Below are 25036 nucleotides of genomic sequence, written 5' to 3' on the forward strand. Positions count from 1 at the left end.
ATATGTGGTGTACACTTTGGCTGTTATTATCCTTTGTTTAGCATAAACTAGTTGCATACTGTTAATCTACTCTTGTTATCATTAACCATCTCATGTGTTCATGAGTTGTTAGTCAGGTCCATGGCGTCAATCTCTACACGGTCTCCTCTTTTCCTCTCCTCCCATGATGCAGAAACACTGCTTCCCCTCACGTTGCTCAGGTTTTGGTGCGTAGTGATTTCAGCCTGAGTCCTCTCTCTCTTGTTATTAAAGCCTTCAATATCTGTGGGTGAGATTTTGGATGTGTGTGAGCCTCACAGTTACCCACAAAGCATTACTCTGAGTTTCTGTGGAAACACATTTTTTTTTTTAGCTGTATGATGTTTATACGGGCAATTTTTCCAGCAATATTGTGTGTAAAAATGGCTTTTTTCTGTTCATGTTAAAACATATTTAATATGATGTAGTATATACATCAGCTCATACAAGAGCTCCATAGCTTTTGTATTAGAGAGACGCAAGCTATAGTACTAACTCATTTACTGTGTTCTCTACCGTTTCTAGTGTAAGACAATTTACTCTTAATTTTTATGGTTGATTCAAAACAAAACATGATGTCATGTTAAAAACAGTCCAGTATAGCATATTCAACCCACAATCTGACTTGCCATTTACTCAGGGACAATTGTTGAAAACAGCGTTTAGCTAAGCTTCATCTCACACAGCAGAGATGGGAGGAAGCACACACAGACTGATAGGAAGGGAAGAGAAGAGTAGGAAAGCCCTTATCGCCATGGTAACTGAGAAAACGACTCTCCTATTAAATGATGCTCTAAAAAAACAATTACTGAGACACCCCCCACCTTCCACCACACACACACACATTAGGTTCAACAGGTGGTTTCAGACACACAGGCAAAGCCAATTTTTTCATTGTGATCTCGCAAACCAGTGCTTAGGACAGATGCCACTTAATTTTAGTTGTACATGATTTACCATTCTCTCAAGTCATCAACTGAAGTCTTCCAACATGTGACTGGACTGGATAATTGGATTTTTCTTTTCATTGTCAAGGTGGAAATACCAGTCATACACTTACAGTAAACTCCCCAATTAAACCAAACTGCTACTACCAACAATATTAAGAGTAAGAAAATCATGGCATATAATTTAAAACTTACAATATTGCATTATAGGCTGTTAAGGACTGAACGATTCCTAAAGTCAACAAGCAACATACTGGTGAATCCAACAAGTAAATATGCTGCAGCATGTCAATCATGCTGGAGGAAGACTGACTCTGTTTATGTGTGTGTGTGTGTGTGTGTGTGTGTGTGTGTGTGTGTGTGTGTGTGTGTGTGTGTGTGTGTGTGTGTGTGTGTGTGTGTGTGTGTGTTGCTATACTAGGCCTACTCAAGTCCTAGCAACCAGGCAAACCATCACCAGCTCCTATAGCAACCAGGAAGACACTGTTGTCATCGCGTTGGAGATACAGGCCATAGAGACAAAGCTGAGGTGAAAATAGTGACAACCACCCCACCTTACACACACACACACACACACACACACACACACACACACACACACACACACACACACACACACACACACACACACACACACAGGAGCCGGGAAATAAAGCAGATGCACAAAAATGTGATTTGGCTACACACGGTCGCGGCATGCGCACGCACATTGCGCAGCACGCACAAACACACTCACACACACGCACACACACTCACACACACACGCACACACACACACACACACACACACACACACACACACACACACACACACACACACACACACACACACACACACAGCAGAGAGAGTGAGAAACGCATCACGTGTAGCAGCTGTCACGGTTTCTAGCGGAGGTATTCCCCAGCCTCATCACGACCAGCAGCCTGCCAGTGTTAACGGCTCTGCTTCATTTTGTTTCAGCAGCGAAAGAAATAATGGATTTATAGAAGATCTCATCAAACAATAGGCTACAGAGTGAACACTTTTATTTTGGCGTCGCGTCATTGTGGTAGCCTATTACACGGATAAGCAGCTGGAAAAAGAGGCAGCAGGACAGAAACACGTTACATTATATGATGAGACGTTATGTTTTATGACACTATAGTGTTCCCCTCTTTTTTTATTACAGTAAAACCGGAATAACCAGGTTTATGAACGTACATTTCAGCCCCAACGCCAACTTTCCCCCTCGTCCTCACCCAACCTGGCCTGTGTTGACCGTCACCCACCGCCCAAATTGATTTAGCCACCCCTTCCAATAGACTCCCCCTTTTCTCCCTCCCTTCCTCTCTACCTTCCCACTAGTCACATGGAGTTTAGCGATGACCCGTCGCTCCCTCGGTTTTGTGCCACTCGTACTCTAGTGCGCCTTGGAGACAGTCGAGAGGCAAAACGCGCAAAACTGCCTATAGGCGCGTCATTTGTTTTTAAATGCAGCTGCGTTTTACTGTATATCCACGGGGGGAAAAGCTCTCTGGAATCCGCTAAAGTCGCTGGTAAACGATACTCTGTTTAACAGGTTATTTTTAGTCACCCACCGCAGCGATGAGTGGCTGGAAGCCGGCCGTGAGACCGTAGGTGAAGCCCCCGCTTGGTGATCAGCAAGAATGAAGTCGAGGCGAGATAAACTGAAGATCCCCTCTCTGACACTGGAGTAAGTTCTGCTTTTTATTTTTATCCTCTGGTGCTGGTGTCAAACCGCAAGCTTCCATGTGAAACTTGTTTAAAAAAAAAGTTGTAATAAGATTGAAATAATAGTGTAGCCTACGTATGTAGTTTAATGGTACCCCAGTGCACTCCAGTTTCAACAAGCATACTTTTAAAGTGGCTGCAGTTAAACCAACTCAAAAACAACCACCACTAAAGCTGTGAGATCAAAACAGTATTTGAATCTGATGGAAATGCAAATAATTCCTCAAGCTTTGTCCCAGTGTGATGACATTTGCCAGGACGCTAGTTAACAGCTTTTAGTTTACTCTTGTATTTTGTATTTTTGAAAGCAGGACTGCATTTGAGAAGTGCTTTGCACGTTGCTTATGAAATATCAGCATTATTAGTAAAACTCATTGGCTCATTTTCCTAACTGTGTGTTAATCTTTAAACTAATTTATTTACCCCACTGGATGTAGCCTATAGAGAAATCCAGCTTTGTGTCTGTATGGCTAAACTTGTAAAACCAAACCACTGAAACAACAGCCAACTTGTGAAGATGAGGAGTTCTTTTGTCTAAAGTTTCAGGCAGTTCAAATATCAGTGGGATTATGTCTTTCAGTTTCTCCACACTGTTCAGTTTTACAGATCTTTTACTTTAATCAGACCGTTTAACTTGTTTTCCAGAGATAGTACAATGCATGCCTCATGTGGAATTCTGTCCTCATGATGTTTTGTTTTCCCAGCTCTATTGTCTCCTTTTTAACCTCACATAAAGTCCATGATTCCTGCATGAATCATATGCTCGCCCTCACAGCACCAAGACAGACAAATGGCTCTCAGTCTTTAGCACAACAGATATTTGTTATCCATATAATTGTCAACCTGTGAATCCTATCTCCATCAAAGGACATGGCTGCAGTCTTATGTCTACCCACTCTTCCTCCAGAGGGAATGTAGCCTCTTTTTCTTTGCGGGGAAAGAGGCGGGGTACCTGCTGCCCACTAGATGCTGATCCATAAGGCGTAGGAGCTCCCTGCTCACATCCCCATTCTCTGATCCATCAATCTGCCTCCTCCGTGGATCATCTCAGCAGAGCATGCGTTGTTTTTGTTTCATTTTAATTTTTAGGCTCTTCGCTGCTCCCGCGCAGATACAGAGGAGGTTTCACGCTTGGCAAGCAGGGAGGGTTTCAGGGTTTTACTTGTGGCTGTTGATGGACGCATCAGACACACATCTGCTTGAAACAGATCTGTGACATATAGGTTTCAGGATGGGCTCTTTCACCTCCAGCAGTGCAAAAATGACAAGCATGGCATAACATTGGCGTATGTATTCAGAAAATTGTGCTTTGCAAGTATTTAGGTACACACTAAACTTTTTGAAAGATGCACATGCTTAGAAAAGATGTCTTTAAGCAGCATCCTTGTTTTATGATTTTTATTGATAATTTCAATATTTTACTGTGGAAGTGATGTGCAACAATATGACTAGAATATCTTGAAATATGCTGATACGTCTGAATACAATTCAATGATTGTTACGTTGGCAGTGAAGGCAATCCTGCTGCTATCTTGCCACCGTTGTAGCTGCCACTGCACTTAATTTCAGAGTGTGTCAACCTGAACATCTGCACAAATCAGAAATTCAGTGTGAATGTCACCAATGAGTCAGTCTGAGATTTTCTACTCAGTTTACACACTTGACGGGAGTGTCCATGAAGTGGCTACAAAATGGAAATGCAAAATGAAAATGATGGGCGATTACTCATTTAAGCACCGTGGAGGGCTTTGATTTAGGGGTCTGAAAGAGAAAACGTGTTAAGATAAAATACAACGTAATGAGTTGCATGCGTTGTGTAATTATGAGCTGACACAACAGAATGAGGTGTCTTTGTGCAAGGAGTTGTTTTTTCAACCTTCCTCCCTGCATTACTATGACAACACGTTCATTAGTGCTTTGGTAGCCGGTGCTGTGTTTAGCACTGAGAAGCCTCTGCAGCACTGAGACAATAGCAGCACTGTGGAGCCCACAAGGGAGAGCTTACATCTGAGCAGGAAAATCAATAGAAAACAGCTTCTGCGCTGGGTCAGCATCAGGTAGACATAGACCTTAGGATGGCTGAGCATGCATATTTTGATGCAAAGCTATAGTGCATTAAGATTTGAAATGCTAGACAATAGTTTATTTTAAAATGTACAGTCTGAGGATTTTCTTTTGTGCAGGGCACACAGGAACCCAACATTTATTGTTTTTGGGGATCTGAAGGCAAGCCTCAACATCATAACATACAGTGTGTTCCCAGATGTCACACACTCTCTTACACTTATTGTTGCATTAGAAGTTTAGTAAACAGGTGTTGGACGATGCAACTTCCTTTCTGGTGTGTTGACACGCAGCTGCCAACTTCCGGTGGTGTACAGTAAGAGCTCACGAGAGGGTAGAAGCCGACTAATCAGATGCACTCAGTGTTGCATCCAACCACCCTCTAACAAACAATGCTAACAGAGAGGCAGCAACATCACCCTGCACACAGTTGGCGAGTGTCTGTCTGTCACAATCGCCTGTTGATGTCTGCCAACGAGAAGCAGTCATCAACTTCTAACCCTCGATGCCGGTGTGCTGAGTTGCTGAGTCAGCGCACTAATCCATGCGAACATGTCTTGCCTTACAGTTTGTCGCCCACATGCCAGAGCCCCACCCTCCTGAGCCCATGCAGCCCCTGCAGTCCCTGCAGCCCCTTGCAAACCCTTCATCCCTGGAGGTAAGACAGCCAGGTCGCACACAGACTGTTTTTATGGACTGAACATGTTCAGTGCACAAAAAAGGCTCTCATCAGTGAGTCGGTTCACCACAAAAACCAACAATTAACTGAGCCAGATAAAAAGTAGCTAAAGCCTGATGAAGCTATTTGGTCTAAAAACTATTAAAAAAACAGAAATGAGCCCCCTTTTTGTACTGGTTGACAAGTCATGTCATTACCACAAATTCAATCCCACATACACCATCCTGTTGACACAAATACTGTATGTGTATTAATCCACTGTTAAAAATAGTCTCTTAACAAAAAAAATATTTTCTCCTGTTTGAGTCATGTTTGCTAAAAACTACATTGGCCAGCAATTTTACATCCACTAGTTCCTACTAGGAAAACGCCACATTATTTTCAATGTCACAAAAAATGTATATTGACTATATAATAAGACTTTGGTAACATAAATCATAGATGCTGCTTCAAAATAATATTTTTTTTAATCTTGATATTTGATTTAAAAAAAATAGAAAGTTAATTCTTGACCTTTAAAACAGCAGTTGGCAAACAATCTCACCACAATGTCCATTTAGCACTTTCTTGTCATTTGAACATCTGTAATTATAGGACAACTGGGGCAAAGTCCATCTGCTGACGAATATCGTAACTACATTTTTAAACCCTGACTGAACAACAACAGTCAAATTAGCAGCTGACCTCAGTGTTTGATGTGTGGTTTTCTAATTACAGATCACACAGTATAACTTCATAGACAGTTTGAAATGTAAATGGAATAAAAATGGAAAGAAAGGAAATATGCAATAAGTCTGAGTTGTTTTTTGTATATTAAGGTGCTTCTGTTTCACCATTGAAGATCCATCGTTTATTAGTTGTCTCTAAGTCTATGTGGGTTGCTTGGCAACGGTGCTGGGTGCTGTGGAGGAAGGCAACACTGCAAACAGAGGCGGCTGCATCCAGCATGTTTCTGGATGTGTGAGCAGTGCTATGCTGTCACACCACACACTGTACAGTGGATCCCATTTTCTCTGTTGAAAAACGAGCAAATGTTTAGTGGGAATGCAAAAATGAAATGCCATAAACTTGAATTCCTTAACACAACACAGTTTTCACACAGTCTTAAGTAATCTGATGCGACAGGCAGAATGCACATTTGTTGGCATCATTCTTCACAACATTTTGCATTGGATACTGCCTCTGTGTTGTTCACCATCCAGAAACATGTTCATTCTCTTGCATCAGATTCTATATTTGTATGCAAGTAAATTGCTCCCTGGCATCCCCCTTTGATTCTGATACACTGAATATGTTGAGGATTGACTTGATGGCATGGATGCAGAGATGACACAAGGACTGCCTGGTACCTGGTGCAGGATTCATATTAGCATATTGGGAGAGTGCAGCATTTAATAAACTTTTGTCATTTTATTATTATGGCACCTTAATGAAGCAGAGTTCTGAAATAAGAAAAAGGGATGAAATGCATTAAAGCAACATGAACGTACTGTAAAAACAAATACAGACAAATAACCTAAACAATAATATGCCATATGCCATGATCTGATGACCTCAGTGGCCTACTGCTGATACAGCTGTAGTAGATTACCATGGCGTTACCTGACAATGCAGATGTGAATGCAAATGTGAGGAGAAGTTTGAACTGAAATTCTAAATTTGATAGGGAACAAGTGTAAAGTGCCACACTATACAAGAGGGACTGACAATAATCAAAGCGACATCAAATTAACACGAGTAATCATTTCCATCTGGGTTTCACATGTAATGAGCAGTATGTTAAATAGGAGTGAATCAAACACTTAAAATGCTACTAAAAAGTCAAGGCCTGGTAAAAAGAAATGTCTATATTTAGAAGTGACCGAGGGTGTGGAGAGACAACATATATTTGTTCACCTTTGTGACCAGGCTGTCTGAGGCACAAACAAGTCTTACTAGGGCTATGAAGAGTAAATATTTGTTTGAAGGACTATTCGTCCGTTACAACAAGATATCAGGAAACAGTTGATGGCAGAGACCACACAAGGGCGAACATTTTTAAACTGTTAATTTCTGTTTCTGTTAATTTCTGTTAAATAAAAATGAAATTAACAGTTTAAAAACAGATTCATACTGCTCGAGAAATCTGTGGTCTTGGAGAGACACTGCAGAATGGAGGAGCGAGGGGATCGTTTGACAAAATGGACACTCGTGAGAGTAATGCTGATAGCATCAAATAATAATGTTAATGTTATGATGTTTATAAAAAGGAAAGCTAGTGAAATCCACAAATGTGCAGCGTACTAATTATAATCATCATACCAAGCACACAGTTCTCCTCACTTTGTAAATACATCAGCTATACTGCATATATGTAGTACTACTTTTGTGTAAGGCAGGTGTCTTCAGTGTTTTTTAGGCCAAGTACCCCTTAGCTGAAAAGCTGAAGAGAGAGAGACAGAGCTGGGACCCTACAACTACATATATTGTTTAAAACTGAGCTGCATATTAAACTGGGTGGATATTCATTTCATACATCATGTTTTAATGTTAAACATGCATGTCGAAGGCACAGTGTTTCATATTCATGTATATTTTCAGACATTTTAATTTTTAAAGAAAAAAAAACTTAGGGCCTAAGGGTCGCAGACCCCATGTTAAAGATCTCTGGTTTAAGGTATTCCTGGATGTATCTATATAAAATGAAATTAAATCAATACATACTGGTATAGACCACATATGAACGCTAGAGGTACTCTATGCAGTGGAATGTACCACTGTTTAAAAGTTTGGCTAGAATCCTCCCTCTAACAGACTCCTCATGGTATAACCCAACAACATCTTACGGTGCTTTCAAGTTCTGTAGGAAATTGGCAGTAGGATATGAATGCACATGAGTGAACAAAGAGGTAAATGTGAAGAGAACTCTTAAAACATTCTCCAGGGTCCCTTTAGCTAAACATTTTAATATAATAAAAAATCCTTTGGCAATGTCTCAAAAACAGGCAACATCCCATGTATTTGAATTAGACTGATATAGTGCGTTGTCTGTAACTTTTGCAACCAGTTCACTTGAAAAAGTGAAAAGTAGCTCAAAATATCAACAAGTTCAGACAGTGAAATTCACATAACCTGTTACTTATTATTGTAGGATTACATCACAGTTTTTAGTTATTGACTTTCAAAAAAAAGTACTCTAACAATTGTATAAATGTTTATTTCCTCTGTACGCTCATAAAAGTGGATAACCGTATGTAGCAATAACGGCGTGACCCTGCAGAAGAACAGAGCAGTACTATGACCATATCCACCACTCAGCTGTGTTATATTGTTAAACTATTGCAGCCTAACAATAGTCAAGGTGTTAACTAAAAAAAAGGTTTATTTAAAGGCAGGCTATGTTCAGCTTTTAATAGTTTTGTAGCACTTGAGCAACAATACTCTCGATAGTGCACCTGTAGAAGTTGCAGAGTATCCTTGAGTAAATGTTGAACCTCCTCAGCCTGCAGAGGAAAAAGAGTTGCTGTCTTTCATCACATTTTTCTAAATATTGTTATCTAAGTATAATTTGGGCTAGGCTAATTTTAGTCAAAACTTAAAATCAAATAAAAAATTTGCTTTGTGGGCATGGCGGCACTCTAATTTTTTTTTGATAATCGATCAAAAGAACAAGTCACTTATCAAGCAGAAATGCCAAAAAAATCACTGGTTTCAGGTTTTCAAATTTCATAGAAATTGGAAATAGAATATCATTGGGCTTTCGACTGTTGGACAAGCAAAACAAGCGATATGAAGTTGTCACCTTGGGCTCTGATAAATTGTGATATTGTGATGTTTGATAAATAAGCGTTAGTTGCAGCCTTAAAGCTTAGCAGATTTTTGCAGCAGTAAGAAGCCGGAGGTAACGAGCAGCACTTGAACGCAGCATCAGGCTCCAGCTTGCTCACACACGGACACACAAGCAGCCAGCAGCGTGTGTTTGGCCAAACTAAAGTGTGCTGCGGCTGTGTGAACGGTATTACACACGCGCCAAACAAACTGACATGGAGGTGATGTTTCTGGGACCGGACCGCGGTGAGAGAGCCGACCGGAGGATGTAACGGCAGCTCCAGGGCCGTTGGGACCGCACGAGGAAGACAGAATACAAAAGGAACCGCCGAGAAGAGGAGGCGATGGTGGGAAGAGCAGCAGCAGCAGCAGCAGCAGCAGCAGCAGCAGCGGGAGCGGGCTTCACATAGACCCGAGCTTCAGTTTTCTGAAATCATCATTAACTTTGAAACTGGGCTGTAAATGCAAGAAAGTCCTCCAGCATGTCGGATCCAAGTCACTGGTCTGCGGTGCCAAACCAGAACAAGTCCCAATTTGTTCCGGGAGCTTTGCTGAAGCGCTCTAAAAGGTAACGTCAACGTTACTAATCCGGAGTTTACCGGTTTATATAGACTTTTTTTTTTATGTTAAAATGCTGGTCTTCACACGTCTAATTTATTAATGGTAATACTTTTACAGTGACGTTGTGTTAAAACATTACCAACATAAGTAGCTCCTCTCTAGAGTTAACTAATCCTGTGTTTGCTCAGCATGAGTTTGTGATACACAGCATTTGTCCAGAAAATAACTTAACTGAAAGTAGCTAATACAGTTGGTTAATATTTGCTCTAAAATAATTATTCCCAGTGGTAATGCCTCCAAGTACCAGACACAACATGCAGTCTTCCTTGTCAGACATTGGATGTGTAACGTTAGTTAACATTAGAGCAGGTCTATAATTTCCTCATGAATAAAGACAACAACTGGCTAGCTAGCTATGTGCATGGACTAACAGTACCACATACACTAATCTAAATAAAGACCCCAAAAGGTATTTTATATGAAGGAAAAAACTCTATTTGCAAACTCTGTTTATATTGGTGTGATGAAATTTGCTGACTGAAAGTGACAGTTAATTGTTTGCCATGGTTACTGTTATGACTGGAGATAAAACCTGCAGCTGTTCACTGTCTGATAGGGGCCACCGGATGACTTACTGGAACTGATGTTCGGCCTGTTTGATATAATGATCATCTTTTATTGTTTTATCTGTCAATTATCTTTTTGGTTAATTAAAGATTCAGAGAATCAGAGATGAGTGAAAATGCCCGTTACAATCACCCAGAGCCCAAGGGAATGTGTTCAGGTTGCTTGTTTGGTCAGATCAACAGTCTAAGATATTCAATTTGCTAAAAAAAAAATATATATATATATATATATATATATATATATATATATATATATATATATATATATATATATATATAAACAGAGAAAAGCAGCAAATCCTCATTTGAGAAGTTGGAAACTGCAAATACTTATAGGGCTGCAAACAATTATTTTCAAGATTCCTTTTAGGGTCTATAAAATGTCAGAGCCTGAGGTTGTCAAATTGCATGTTTTGTCCAACAGACAGTCTAAAACTTAAACATATTGAATTTATGGGCTATAAAACCAAGAAAAACTCCCAATATTTGAGAAGCTGCAACCAGACAATACTAAGCATTTTTCTTAAATGACAAATGATTCATCAATTGTCAAAGTAGGTGGTTCATTTTCTGTCAGTCTAATAATTGATTAATTGAATAATTATGTCAGCGCTATTGTGGACTGTTCACCCTGGTGTCAAAATGTGCTCAGTTGATTGTTATTGGTCAGTTTGCCTCTTCTTTTCAGGACCAGAGGATTATTTAACACTCCCTCCTGCCCCTTTACACACACACACACACACACACACACACACACACACACACACACACACACACACACACACACACACACAGAGTCTTGGACATCTGTAGCTCAAGCTGGGCATGCTGTTGCTGCCGGTGCACACAGTCCCTTCAGCCTTGAGTCTGTTGACAGAAGTTTTTCTCTTTGTATTTTGGCTGTCATCAGTTTTCCGTGCTCAACTGACATGGCCATGCTGCAGATTAGAGTTGTAGTTACATAAACCTCTCTCAAGGCAGAGCTGCTCTGAAGGCAGAAATAATCTCATTGGTGGAGTTAAATCTCAGTGGGAAGAGACAAAGAAATCTCAGTTCTACTTGCTAAGTATCATAATGCCCATCTGTCCTAGACCATGAAGTGTGTATTTTTGGTAGGAAAAAAAACCAAGGAGAAGAGCTAGCTGATATTATAAAGCCTAGCACTTAGCTACTGACTGAAAAACACTTAATATCATTCAATGAGTAGAGCAGAAAAATAATCTGCAACTATTTTGATAATCGATTAACAGTTTCAGTCATTTTTCATCGGGCAGGATTTTCTGCTTCTCTTTTTCACATATAAAAGTAAACTGAACATCTTTAGGGTTGTTGGTCAGACACAATGAGACATTTGAAGATGTCACCTTGGGCTTCTGCGATGTTGGATCTGCATTATTTTTTTAGAATTTTATAGAATAAACGATCAATTTCAGTTTCCTCTATGTTGATTTGACCGTGGCGGCCCCCCACGGCAACATTTCTTGGACCTTCCCCCACTGCTAAAAAAAAATCCTAAAGGAAACACTGCAATCAATTATCAAAAAAAAATATTTTTTTATGAAAATAATCATTATTTGCAGCCCTAGTAGAAACTAATTGAGTAGAACAAAGACAGTTTTGATATTTGTAAATCTTACCAAAAGACAACATGGGCCACTGTGCTTCACTGGCATTGCCAGCACTGTGTAGTTAAGGATCACCATGCACGCCCTTGTTTACCTGGTGCTATCTGAATGTAAACTGGTTTGCATTCTTCTGAAGACCTGTCTCCACACTACATTTGTGCTGTTGAACACTCCCCCCAATAATCCTGTTTCTTAATTGAAATAACAAGTGCAGTGCTCGTTTTGAGCGTGCCTGTTCAGAAAGGGCCGATTGCTTGTTTCCCAGTATTTTCCCCCCACAACTTTATCTGACTATAAGCACGGTTCAGTCAGTCGAGATTCGGCGTGTCCCCCTTTTTCCTTTTAAGCCGCCACACATCCAGGTGGCGATGTGGCCCGGCCAGGGGAAGGAGGCCTGGCTGGCTCAGCCATAGAGTTATGGGCTCAGCCTGCTGGAGAAGCCGCTACAGCGCATAGCGATGTGGCCCGGGCGAGTAGGGTTGGGTACCGTTAACATTTTTACTGGTACCTGAAATTCAGTTCCGGTACCTCTTTTCGGTACTTTCCCTCTGTAATAACAACAAATAAACGTCAATTTTAAAAATAATTCCAAACCTATTCATCCTATTTACATAGAACATTTTGTTATTTATTTAGAACATTTTACACTCCACACAAAATATATAATTATTATATTATTATTATAATTAAGTTATAATTCTTGATTTCAAACATTGGAACTTTTATTCTTGTATTTGTATCTTATTCTATTCTCTAGCCTGTTTTGTTTTTCTATCTCTTTTTAACTGCTCTTTAATGATTTATGTAAACTACTTTGAATTGCGTGTTGCTTAAGTGTGCTGTAGAAATAAAGTTGCCATACAACCTCCAACCTGTCAGTCAGTCACCAGGGCATAGAGGAAGCTTTTGTGCCAGCTGTCTGTAACCGCACCACGGCCGCTTTTGGCTCAACATTATATTATATTGCAACAGATGCTGTCCGCGTGCAGTTTAAAAAAATTTACATGCTGCGCATGTTTGGGGACACACGCACAGAGGTTTCCTGATATATAGATTATTTAAAAATCAAAACAAATCTTCCTTTCTTAGGCTTCATGTCTCCTTTTGTTTAATCAGGGAGGTCTATCATGCTATGTGAAGTATCTTTCTTCAAACAAGTAGTGCTAAACAATTATAGGCTTCTTAGAAACAATTTTAATAAGTCAGGAAACTAAAATAAACTGCACAAAATAAACTAAATAATAACTAAATTAAAATACAATGACATTCTCAAATTAAATAAACTTATCTGCCCAGTGTTACAATGTCATAACATGTCTTTTGTGGCCTAAAGCTGCTGCTCAATACACTCAAACACACACTTATAACATAGAACACATGCTGATTAAAGCACTGCATGAGTCAAACATGTAATCATAGGTGGATAAACTAAAATGATTTCACTCAGTTTAAAGGAACACACCAGGTCTTATCATTCATCTTAACCGTTGGTAATAAATTCCTCTGTTGTGTTAAAACAGATTTAATCGGCCCATGAAAACCACCACAGAAACGTTTTCATACAAATAGTGATACGAGATGCAGATGAGGGATGAGGTTGGCAGTCTGTTGACTTCTCTCTTTTTTTTCCTGTTTGTGCTCCAGCTGTCGCAGCAGCAACAGGAAGAGCCTCGGTGTCGGGACGCCGTCACCCACACTGTCCCGGCCGCTCTCCCCGCTCTCACTCCACACTGGTAAGATCTACTGCAGCTTTTAAGTATCCTTTTAAATCCCAACATGTCCCAACAGGTGCGCTGCTGCAAAAAACCATGCTAGTATTGACGTTGGCTCTACTTCAGTGGCAGTCTCATCTAGCAAACTCTTGTTATTTAATCTCAGCAGAATGGACTCATCTGTGCTCTCCTGCATGTCCATACTGTTTCAAAACAGATTGAGATATTGCTACAGTAAATATGATTATCGGTCCAGATCAATATCAGTATTTGATACGGACATAATTGGGATCAGAATATTAAATTGTGTATTCTACCATTATCACTCAGCCCTGGTTCAGCCTCTGCAGAACACACAGACCAGCCATCTGCACTGCTTGATGTTGCTAAAGGACACTGTTTAAAAACTTGAATGTGTACAGCACCTTAATGCTATGAAGCAGCTGCACTCCATGGAAAGAGTTTGGCTCAAGAGGTCCTCATACCAACACTATGTGGATGTGCTCTGTTTTAAACTTAATCATGCTGAGGATGATCTAATTGCAGAGTGCAGTCAGACTCTAATTAGGTCTCTCTTTTGTCCAAATTGGTACTCCACCACCACCTAGGCTTCTAGACTCTGGTGAGACCAAACTGGATGAGGCTTCCCTCTGAATCGAGACTATTTGTAGCTCGGCGCTGTAATGTTTGGAAAAGTAATACCAAGATAACGTCTGAGGTTTTGCAGTGATTGAGGGTTCCTGCATAGACATGATGTCATCATTTCTAGAACATCTCCACTTGTAATAGCAATCATGGTCTTCTCGGTTCTATTTTCCTGAGTTTATTGTTACAGATGTGACTCGTACCGGTATTAACTTTGTCTTTCCTCTTTCAGCTGCGAGCAGCCCTCTGGACAGCCCTCGAAATGTGTCAACCAGTACCTGCCTCAACTTTCCATTTGCCCGAAGGTATGTCCGCACTGCTCGCTTGAATCTTTCCCCCCATGGAGCGATATATTTGTTTTGTTACCTCTAAGGAATCTCAAGGGTGGGGGGAATTTGATCAAAATAATTTAATGACCGTTTGTCATTCAAATAGTTAATAAAAAGTAAAATAAAAACACTTTGATTTACAGGTCTGTAATTTTTCTAATGATTTTTTTAGAAAATTTCTTGGAGATATTTGGTACTAACTGTAGGGTGAATATGAATCTCCTTTGAGGAAAAGCTCTGTTTAAAAGCAAGTTTTCATATATATATTCATAATACTTTATCTTTCCTAGATGGTGAACTATAAGCTTGCCTGTGCTGTGGTCTAGGTTACACTGCAGTAGCAATTGTATGGAATGAATTATTTGGAAATGTATCAACTAAACAGTATCTCTAGTTTCCCTGTAATTAATTTCTATTTCCCATATAAATATGAATAAATAAGCTTCTTGGAAATGATTTTTTAAATATTTTGAAAAAAAAAGTATTACCTTACAAAGAGTTTCATAAAAGTATTTTAATTGAAGACTTTTTTTTTTTTTTGTTATTTTTGCAAACTTCTGGAGTTCAAATGCAATTTTCAACCAACAGCAGCACTCGGTATGTTTTTTATTTTTTTTTACCCCAAAGTGCTTTTGAGTGAGAGAATGAGTATAAAGAGAGTGAGGATATCATAAACTGGAAGTACTGGCTGCCATTTATTAGCCTGGCTTCCCTTCCAAAATACAGTAACTAGTTAATAAAAGTATAGGATCTACAGTCAGTTTTGATTCCCAAGTTTTAAAAAACAATTGTTATAATATGACACCGTGAACCCAAAAATTAAATAAATCTAATGTGTAATCACACTCTAAAGGTCACACTCTAACTCCCCCTCAGCAGGATGTGCAGTTAGATAGAGGGTACCCCTGAAGCCCACCCACACATCATTCAACCTGGTTCCCATGGCAACATGCTTGTCTCACTCCAGGCATGTGTAAGCTACAAGTGCACCTTGAAGACACCCAAGAACAGTCGTTAAAAACTCATGAGCAGTTCAGGTGCTTCCTCCCTGAATACGATGGGAACAAGAAAGAAAAACGACACCTCTGAGAAAATGAGTGTAAAGCAGATAACGCGGTAGCTTACAATCAAGATCAAAGGCAATCTATGGATGAACCTTTTAATCTTTTAAATCTTTTAAATTTTTACCAAAAACATTCACAGTCCTATCTTTGGACATACTAATGTATTCACATCTAATTCTACAAGCAAACGTATTACCGTATGATAATCTATTGTGCTGAGCAAAATAAGCACTAAGTTAACAGACAATGCAACGTTTTGGTCACAAACTTCCTCAGGCATCTGTAGTGCTTCAGTAATGACGACTGAAAGCCTTGTAGAACCATCAACAACCCTGGTCATTGCTGCTTGAAATCTGGTTCTCTTGATTCATTTTATATGTCAGTGTTTAATGAGGCTCTTCAGTTGAAATTCATAACCAAACTGAACTCGTAGAGATAATCGGAGTAGATCATTGTGGATAAACAGTTGTTAAGATGGATTTATTATATATTTTTTATTGAGGCTTTAATTAATTGATTTGGTCTTTAAAACAACATGGTGACGTTGTCTGGGTCTATTTAACAACACTCTTTTAAGGGATTGCTCTTTCAGTCTTTTACAGCAAATCGATTTAATTCTAAATGTTATGGCGCTGTTTGAGCTTTCGTTCAGCCTTATGATTTTCCTTGTGTAATAACTTCATTGTTTCCTCTGCTTGCAAACAGCTTGCCAGATGTTATAAAACATAACCTTTAGTTGTTGTTTTTCACTTCAGTTATGGTGTTGCTCCAAACTGGAGAGAAGATCCTTTCCCTGGTCATGCTTCGAAGTGGAGATTTGTTTCTGTTATGTAAACTACAGTATATCCTCAAATTAATTTACTTTGCTTGCTACTCCTTGTATCTGGGCAAATGAAAACTGGCAAGGAAGGCAACGATGTCAGTACTAATCCCTCAGCTGAATGCCAGGGGTCACAGGATCACTTGCGCAAGATTCCCAAAACCCACTGAAACTCTTTCTTTTTGCTTTTCTCTTTCTCTCTATTGCTGTCGTGATCTCAGTCACTTGGCTCGTGCCGACAGGTAGCTTCTTTTAATATTCCTGCACCATGTCTGTTGGCTTTTTAAAGCTTGTGTTTTATATATATATATATATAATATATATATTTTCACACAAATAGAAAAGGTCTCTTTTATGTTAAGGTGTAGCTTGCTTAGGGAACTGCTTTGAATCAAGTGAGGACACAGAACCCTGTTTTATATGATTTGGATAAAAGGACATTAATTTCATGCTCTCGTAGTCACAGGACTCCTCCGCCGCCTGTTATGTAAGGAGTTTTACATATGAAATGCTAACTAAGCCAAAGCTACTGAGGCTTATGTAACATGCATGTCCGTTTCTGTCAGAGCTGAGGGCCGGAGATGGTCCCTGGCATCCCTCCCCTCGTCTGGCTATGGAACCAACCCGCCGAGCTCCACCGTCTCGGTAAGTCATCCCAAAACATGTCACCCTCCTCCCCGGTCGAGAGATGCCGGCCAGGCAATTCCAACACCTCACTCAGCCCAAATAGCACATTCGTTTATGCAATAAGGGATGGTGAATGCCAAGCCCGAAATGACAAACTGCTAATTGTTTTCCTCCATCATCTGCTAGTTAGTCATTCTCTCAGTCTGTGGAACTCGGTGTTAGAAGTATTGCACATAGTCTGTGTATGCATGTTATTGAGGAGATGAAGTAAAGTGTGTGTGTGTGTGTGTGTGTGTGTGTGTGTGTGTGTGTGTGTGTGTGTGTGTGTGTGTGTGTGTGTGTGTGTGTGTAAACCCCTTCTTGCGCTGTTTTAGTTATTGGATCAAATACTTAAAATTACATTATTTTATGACAAGCTTTTCATCAAAACCTCACAACATCACATATTTGTCACATTAACAATTTACAGAGTAAGTAGTTAGTTTTTTTAATTTCTTTATTAACATCAGCTGTGGTAATGGCCTTAAATCTGATGTTTTTGTTCAGTATTTGAAAAGCTGATTTCCTAGCTTACTTGAAGCTTTTTGGGGAGAATAAATGTCAAGTGTTTTTCAGACCAGAAATGTACTGATGGTTAGTCACTCAAAATCCTTTCAAAAAGAAGAATACATATTTCAAATATTTTACTGTAATTGTATTTATTTACAGAATAATGTAATGAAACCGCAATTAAATGACTTAACAGTTTGCAGTTGGGGGGGGGATGGGGGGGGGTTGAGTCTGAGTCTGTTTGAAAGTCTGCCATGTGCAGCTATTATAAGAACGTTTCTGGGGGAGACCCGGCGCAGGCCCAGAGGTCAGTGGGGACAATAGGGCTCTTCAGTGGCCCTCAGTGCCCTCTTTATACTAAGGCATTAGAAAGAGACTTCACAGATGCCGTCCCTCTGGCCCCCTTCTGTTCAGGACTCGTGGGCCGCAAAATTGAACAGATTGCAGGCAACGTACACCATGTCCTGTTCAGTTTGAAAAGAGTTTACTCAGCGCCTCAGTAGACATTGAAAATAACTTGTTTCTACAAATAGCGATGCCTCTGTAGGCCTCATTATTGTTTACACCATTACTGGAAGAAATGCTTTAATTATTGGCTGGAGAGGTATTAAGTTCATCTTTCCTCTTTGACTGCTATTCTAAATTCATACACCAGCTAAGTTTGTGTGTCTCATTTAAATCCTCCACAGGTGTATTAGCAGTTGGTTGGTGGGGCTTACAGTATGTTGGCTTCTTGCTGGCGCAGAGTGCACTATGCTGCTGTTGTCATAAACTAGAAAGTAAATATGAATATGTAAGTGAACTATTCGAATCTGCCAAATGCTCGTTTAAAAATGTTATATGGAGTAATTTAACATAAATCAATTAAAACCTCATTCATTTTATGTTGTAAATGCAGGAGCCAAAAAGAGTGATGCCAATGAAAAGGCATCCCTGTGACATCAGTTAGGTACTAGCAGCCGAACCATATTAAAGTGAATACACACGATATAAAGGCCCAGTACAAACATTGCAGTGTGGTGTCCCTCAGAATTTCCATGAGCAACTGTCATTATCACTCGTGCAATTATCAAAAGAATTATCTCAGGTTGGCTGAAGAGTTAATAAATGTGGCTTGTGTTTTGGCGAAAAGTACCAGCTGATGAATGTGAGGATTTTAACGGGTTGAATCTAGAAATGAAATAATTTACTTGACTGTTGGATCCCTCTTTGTGGCTGCAGTCCTCCTCATCCTCCCAGGAGCGTCTTCACCAGCTTCCCTACCAGCCGACTCAAGATGAGCTGCACTTCCTCTTCAAACACTTCCGCAGCACAGACAGCATGACCGACGAGGATGGGCGGCCTTCAACGGTCATACGACCACGTTCTCGGAGCCTCAGGTAGCTAAACCTGATTTCATCTGGCATTGCAATGAGTCTTGTTGTTGCCTTCTATAATGCTACATATTATTTATATATTTGTTTTAGGAAAAAGCTTACAAGACAATTATTGCTCAATATATCAATATAATATATATCTTTTTAATATGTCTATTCTTACGCCATAGATCCACTCTGAGATGGGGGAAGTGTTAGTGGGTTAAACTTGTGTTCACCACATATATATATTATATCTTTTCCCATGAAATCCACTTGTTGTACCACCCAGTCTGAAGCAAGTCCAAACATTTATTTTTTATTGTTTCTTGTCATTAAACAAATTAAATTCATATTTTATACAGATTAAATGCTGTAATTATTCCTCAGGGATTAACATTGGACAGTGATTGCATGTTTTGCGCTGTTCATAAGGTCCTTGGTGTCATTTTGTACTGGTAGACTGTCATATGTCAACATGTCTGTGTATTTGTATGACCAAGACAAATTCACAAGCAAACACAGCATTTGGCGTCTAAAGGGCCTCCGATAGATTACACATGCCTGTTGGCTCTGCTCTGCGCTGTTTGTGCGATGCCGGAGTGCTCTGTGTTCTGGCACCATGGTGTGCCGTGCGTGGGCATGCTAGGTAACAGAGCGCCTCAGGGATCTAACTGCTGAACTGTAGTCGAAGGGTGGGGGTGGGGTGCGCTGATGCAGACAGCCTCTGTGAGCTGTGAGATGTGTGTTGGGCAGCAGCTATCCAGTCTAACAGAGGCGTCTTTCATGACAAAAAAATGGCTTAGGGAGCCTGTTTGCATGTGATGTTCCCTCCATCTGTTCTGTTTGAAGCTTCATCAAGCAAGATGTTTTTGTAAAAATACACCGTCTCATTGGCCTAAATACTGAGGTGGTGTTGCAGTAAATGACTAATAGAGTGATGTTGATGATTCACACTGTTTGGCCAGAAGAAACCTCTTTCAGTGTAGAAACATCAAAACCATTAGTAGACAGTGAAATCACTCCAATTGTAGCTTTACCACCTTAAAAGACCTGTTTGTAGGATTTAGTGGCATCTAGCAGTGAGGTTGCAGATTGCAACCAACTGAATACCCCTTCTCTCATCCCTCCCTTTCCAAGTGTGTAGTAGAACCTAAGGTGGCCTTCAGGTAACATCAAAACGTGAACGGCCCTCTCTAGAGGTTTTGGCTTGTTCGTTCTGGGCTACTGTAGAAACATGGCGATGCAACATGGCAGGCCCTGTGGAAGAGGACCCGCTTCCTATGTTGATATAAAGGGTCCATTTAAGCTAACGAAAACACAATTCTTAGTTTCAGGTGATTTATAAATGAATGAAAATAATAATAATAATAATAATAATAACAATAAATATTCCATTTCTGCCAATAGATCCCCCCCCCCCTAAATCCCACACACTGGTCCTTCTACTGAAATAGAATGTTGGCTCACAATATTGCTTTTGGCAGGTTGAGATCAAGAATACAAGTGTAGATGTTTACCTCATTCCGTCAAACCCAAACTATGATGGTAAAGTGTTTGTGCGTATGTTTGGGTGGGCTGAACTGAATCGACTTTTGGTCCTCTCTAAATAACCTCGATGACATAACCACTTTCACACCCCACCTCCAGCTTAGTGGAGAATTGTATTCAACCATGTATTGGTAAAAATCTAAATGCATTTGATCAATTAAAATATACAGTACTAATGTGTTGATGTTTGTCTTTTGCAGCCCCGGGCGATCCAGCGTCTCCTTTGATAATGAGATTGTCATGATGAACCATGTTTACAGAGAACGTTTTCCAAAGGTACACACCAGACGACTGTAGATCATTCATGTAGCAAAGAAACTGTACATTGCTCTTTTTTCACTTTGTAGCACACGTGTTGTCTTACCTTAAGAAAATAAAGTGTGATTGTTACTCCTCCTGAAAGTAGTGAAATCTTAAATGGCTTGAAACTTAAACTATAAACAGAGTATAGAATGGAAACTGAGGCTGAGTTTTGAAAGCCACAAATCTCAGCAGGTGTCTTGACTGTTGAATCACTGGTAATGGTCAACAACCATATGACTCCACCCACAGAAGTATTGTGGACATTTGGTGCTGCAGAGAGTAAAAATCATAATGACTGGCCTTTTTAAATGCCTTAACTGTGTGCTTGTGTTCTTGTCCTCCCTGCAGGCCACAGCCCAGATGGAGGAGCGCTTGTTTGAGATTATCACCCACTGCTCTCCAGACAGCTCCCTCCCGTTGGCTGACGGGGTGCTGGGCTTCATCCAGCACCAGTTGGTCGAGCTGGTTAGAGACTGTCTGGACAAGTCCCAGACAGGCCTGGTTACCTCCCGCTACTTTGCTGAGCTGCAGGAGAAGCTAGAGAAGCTGCTTCACGAGGTGGGGAAACAGCCATCTGATTTGGGTCCAGCAGGACCAAAGTAGAAATGACATGGGTCCAAATGGCTTCGATTAGTTGCAAGAAAATATCATTTAAATGTATACTGCCGCTTTAAGCATCAGCTGATGAGCTACTACATGCAAATTCGATCCTCTGATGTGATGAAGTTATGAAGGGGGATTGATCGAGCTGGGGTAATGTGCAAAACGGGCACGTCACTCAATAACCGTCTGATAGCTACAGTAAAAGCACACACAATATATCTGGTTGTGGAAATTGTCAGCGATGGTGAGAGGTGCTGTTGTCACAGATCTTATCTGTTGTGATAAAATGTTAGTTTCTATAGCAACCTCTTTTCCTGTTCCTGCTGTCAGACAGAAGGCATGGCCAACTTGCTGAACTGATAATTCTGTTCCCATACAGTGGAACAAATGCTGTCACACACACACGCAAACCTTGTTAAAAAGTGTAACAGTTTCAAGGATGAAATTACATTTTCAGTCATCTGAATTCTCTGACTCTTAATTTATGGTTTAATGTATGTAGTGATACTTCAGTTTGTAAAAGCTGCTACATTTTTGTTTTAAACACTGGTAGCTCTTGTCTGGAAAATGTCCTCTGGTGTACAGAAAGTTACCCATTTTGTGCGTTTGGCAGCAAAGATTGAACAAAAAGACCCTCTTGCACTGTCTCCTGATCTCTGCAACAAAAGTAGCTTTATGAAAAACATTTGCACAGCGTACAGGAGATTTTAATTTATTTGTCAACCTCCAGTCATAGCCTGTTACCTCAGGTGATTTTCTTCAAGTGTGCAGCAGCTTTACTGTTTGACCTTTACATCAGACAGTTAGTAATAAGCAGAATAACTTTTACCTTGTAACCATGAACAGTGAAGAGCACCACCTACAGGAACTTCATCAAGAGAAAATCGCAAAAAAGAAGATTGATCTCTGGGAATTATAGCACAGAAACACAGTGACAGTGGACAGACAGGAAAGGGGGAGAGTGATGGGGGATGACATGCAGCAAAGGGCCGCAGGTCGGATTCGAACCCGGGGCCGCTGCATGATTCAGCCAACATGGGGCACACACTCTTACTGGGTGAGCTAGAGGCGCCCCAGGAGGAGCCCACTGTATTTTCAGTAGTAGGACACACGGCTGTATTGGCCTTGTGACTTTCTAGTAACAAGACTGTTATTCTCACACTTCCACATTGTGACATTCACATTGGATTGTGGGTCTGGCATGACCAGAGGATGAGAGGATAACACACATAAACTTACATGTAAGTAACAGACCATGGTTCTCTCAACCATTGGGAACTTTGGAGAAAGTTAAAGGAATAGTCTGGCCTTTTGGAGATGCGTGTAGGCAGATTTTGTTTCCTGGACAGAGCCAAGATAGCGGTTTCCCCATTTCCAGCTTTTTTCCTAAGCTAAGCGCTGTACAGGCATATAACTTGGACACAAATGCATAGTATACCATGCAACCAGTGTTTCACTAGTGCTAACTGTCACGCCAGTCTACAAGTAAGGCAGGGGATGATTCATTGAGACCCACCCACCCAGTGATTATTCTAATAATTCCTCTTGGTTTAAAGTGATGTCTTCTCTGACGCATTTCTGTCAGGCAGTGTCTGTTTTCATATTGTACATATTTCCATACCCATCTGCTTTGAACACACTGTGTTTTTGATATATTTCCTGTTTCAGTACGAAGCCATGCTTCTGCTACAATCTGTTTTTCAGGGGTGGAGGAAGTGGCACTAGGGGTGAAAATGTGTGCCGTCCTTTTGATCAGTTATTTTCCACTAAACCAACTAAGCCCTGATGACAAAGGAGATTTACATCATTTTTGCACACCAAGTTTTTAACATTTCATTAGCTTCATAGAAATACACAGTCATGTCTTATTGATGAAGTATATTTGATTTTTTTAAATAGAAGTTATAGATTATCCATGATGCATACATGCCATCTTTTATCCAACAACTCAATGTGGCAACATCAAAATTGCCATTTTCCCCTTTTCCCACTTTTATTTGCCTTTTATATTAAAGCAATTATATATATTATATAATAATATATTATTAGCAATTTCATTTTTAGGAATTGTATTTTAATAGTATATTTCCACAGTGCAATATATAACAGGAAGTTTTACATAACATATTTGATTAGACATTTCATGATGATCTTTTTCAAAATTTTTTTGTTGTTGTTGTGATGAGCCAGTTGGTTGCATAAATAAACTTGAAAAATGTTTTCGCCCCTGCTCTCATGCTGTTTTGCAGGCATACGAGCGTTCTGAAAGCGAGGAGGTATCCGTCATCATCCAGCTGGTGAGGAAGATCCTCATCATAATCTCTCGGCCTGCTCGCCTCCTAGAGTGTCTGGTAAGTTAAGGAGGGTAAAATCTCTTTTTAATTGAAAATAAGATTACTTTGATTAAAACGAGTGGAAATCAGTCCATGTTTAAGTAGGACAAAAACGAGATTCTGACCTTAATTCTTTCTCAGAAAGTGGATGTGTATTGCCAGCAACATGAAGCTGATGATCTTTAATGGAAGACAATAACACTAAACTTTCACTGTTTCCCTGTCAGTAGATAAACATACCCAGTTGTCAGTAAGCTCTATGGTAAATGGGACATTGTCTGTGCAAAAACATATTGTTGAGTTTTTTTATGTATTTTTATGCTTTGAGCATCACAAATTAATTTCCACTTCTGTTGTATTGGTGTGGTGTAAGAAAGCTTAGTAGCAGAAATCTTAAACCTCAACAGATAAAACTCAAAATATCTGCATGTTTAAATACCACTAGAGTCAATTTTTTCTTTGTGGTGTGGGTGAATTGACCATGTAAATCCCTCAAAGACTAGTCTAAATCGACGATGTTTCATTTCCGGGATTGTTCAGGTGCCGCCGGAAAGTCCGCCGAATGTCTTTCATTTTCGCCGGATGTCCAACACCTTCCGCTTTCTTTGTGTTGCCATTTTCAACTCGGGTTGATTTGTGAGGACTATGGTTAACTGCTCCTCAGATCTCTGCAGGGTAAATCCAGACAGCTACACTATCTGTCCAGTCAAATTTTTTTTTTTGTTGCACGACTAAAACAACCTTTGAACGTAAACAAGTTCCTTCCCGAGGCTATTTTGCAGAGATTCCGTTGCTTCCTCCTCCGCAGCGCTGTGGAGGAAGGTCTGGCAATGCGAGACTACTCAAAGACTAACCCAGTATAACACTTGTACTTATGCTTTTTCGTTTTCTTTTTTTTTCTTCTGTACTGATAGTTGAATAACCCAAGTGAAATTGGTGTAAGATTTTAACTGTGAGGCCTGACATAACCCTCCAAAAAGCCGGTAGTATTAACATTTCCAATTTAAAATACCACTAACCCTCTTGATGTTTTAAATTAAACTTCAGTAATCTTAAATCATCAACTCTGGATTCAGGTCTTATTAT

The 25036-nt window shown here is 40.0% G+C and overlaps 1 protein-coding gene across 5 annotated transcripts in view; it reads left to right on the forward strand.

Moving 5' to 3' along the window:
• The first annotated feature begins 2345 nt into the window (after positions 1 to 2345).
• Positions 2346 to 25036, forward strand: part of mast3b (microtubule associated serine/threonine kinase 3b) — a 34672-nt gene continuing 11981 nt past the window's right edge. Inside the window, exons 1-10 of one of the 5 annotated variants that reach the window (XM_039810527.1) lie at positions 2613 to 2659; positions 5330 to 5419; positions 13704 to 13792; positions 14649 to 14721; positions 16851 to 16871; positions 17196 to 17274; positions 19027 to 19184; positions 20912 to 20987; positions 21363 to 21572; positions 23867 to 23968. In XM_039810527.1, the coding sequence (XP_039666461.1) occupies positions 2613 to 2659; positions 5330 to 5419; positions 13704 to 13792; positions 14649 to 14721; positions 16851 to 16871; positions 17196 to 17274; positions 19027 to 19184; positions 20912 to 20987; positions 21363 to 21572; positions 23867 to 23968 (945 nt within the window). Of the gene's footprint in view, positions 2660 to 5329; positions 5420 to 9312; positions 9816 to 13703; positions 13793 to 14648; positions 14722 to 15312; positions 15343 to 16850; positions 16872 to 17195; positions 17275 to 19026; positions 19185 to 20911; positions 20988 to 21362; positions 21573 to 23866; positions 23969 to 25036 lie in introns of those variants that run through there. The other 4 variants (XM_039810528.1, XM_039810529.1, XM_039810530.1 and 1 more) reach the window with 4 other exon arrangements.

This window comes from Perca fluviatilis, chromosome 9 (genome assembly GCF_010015445.1).
Source record: "Perca fluviatilis chromosome 9, GENO_Pfluv_1.0, whole genome shotgun sequence".
NCBI lineage: Eukaryota > Metazoa > Chordata > Actinopteri > Perciformes > Percidae > Perca > Perca fluviatilis.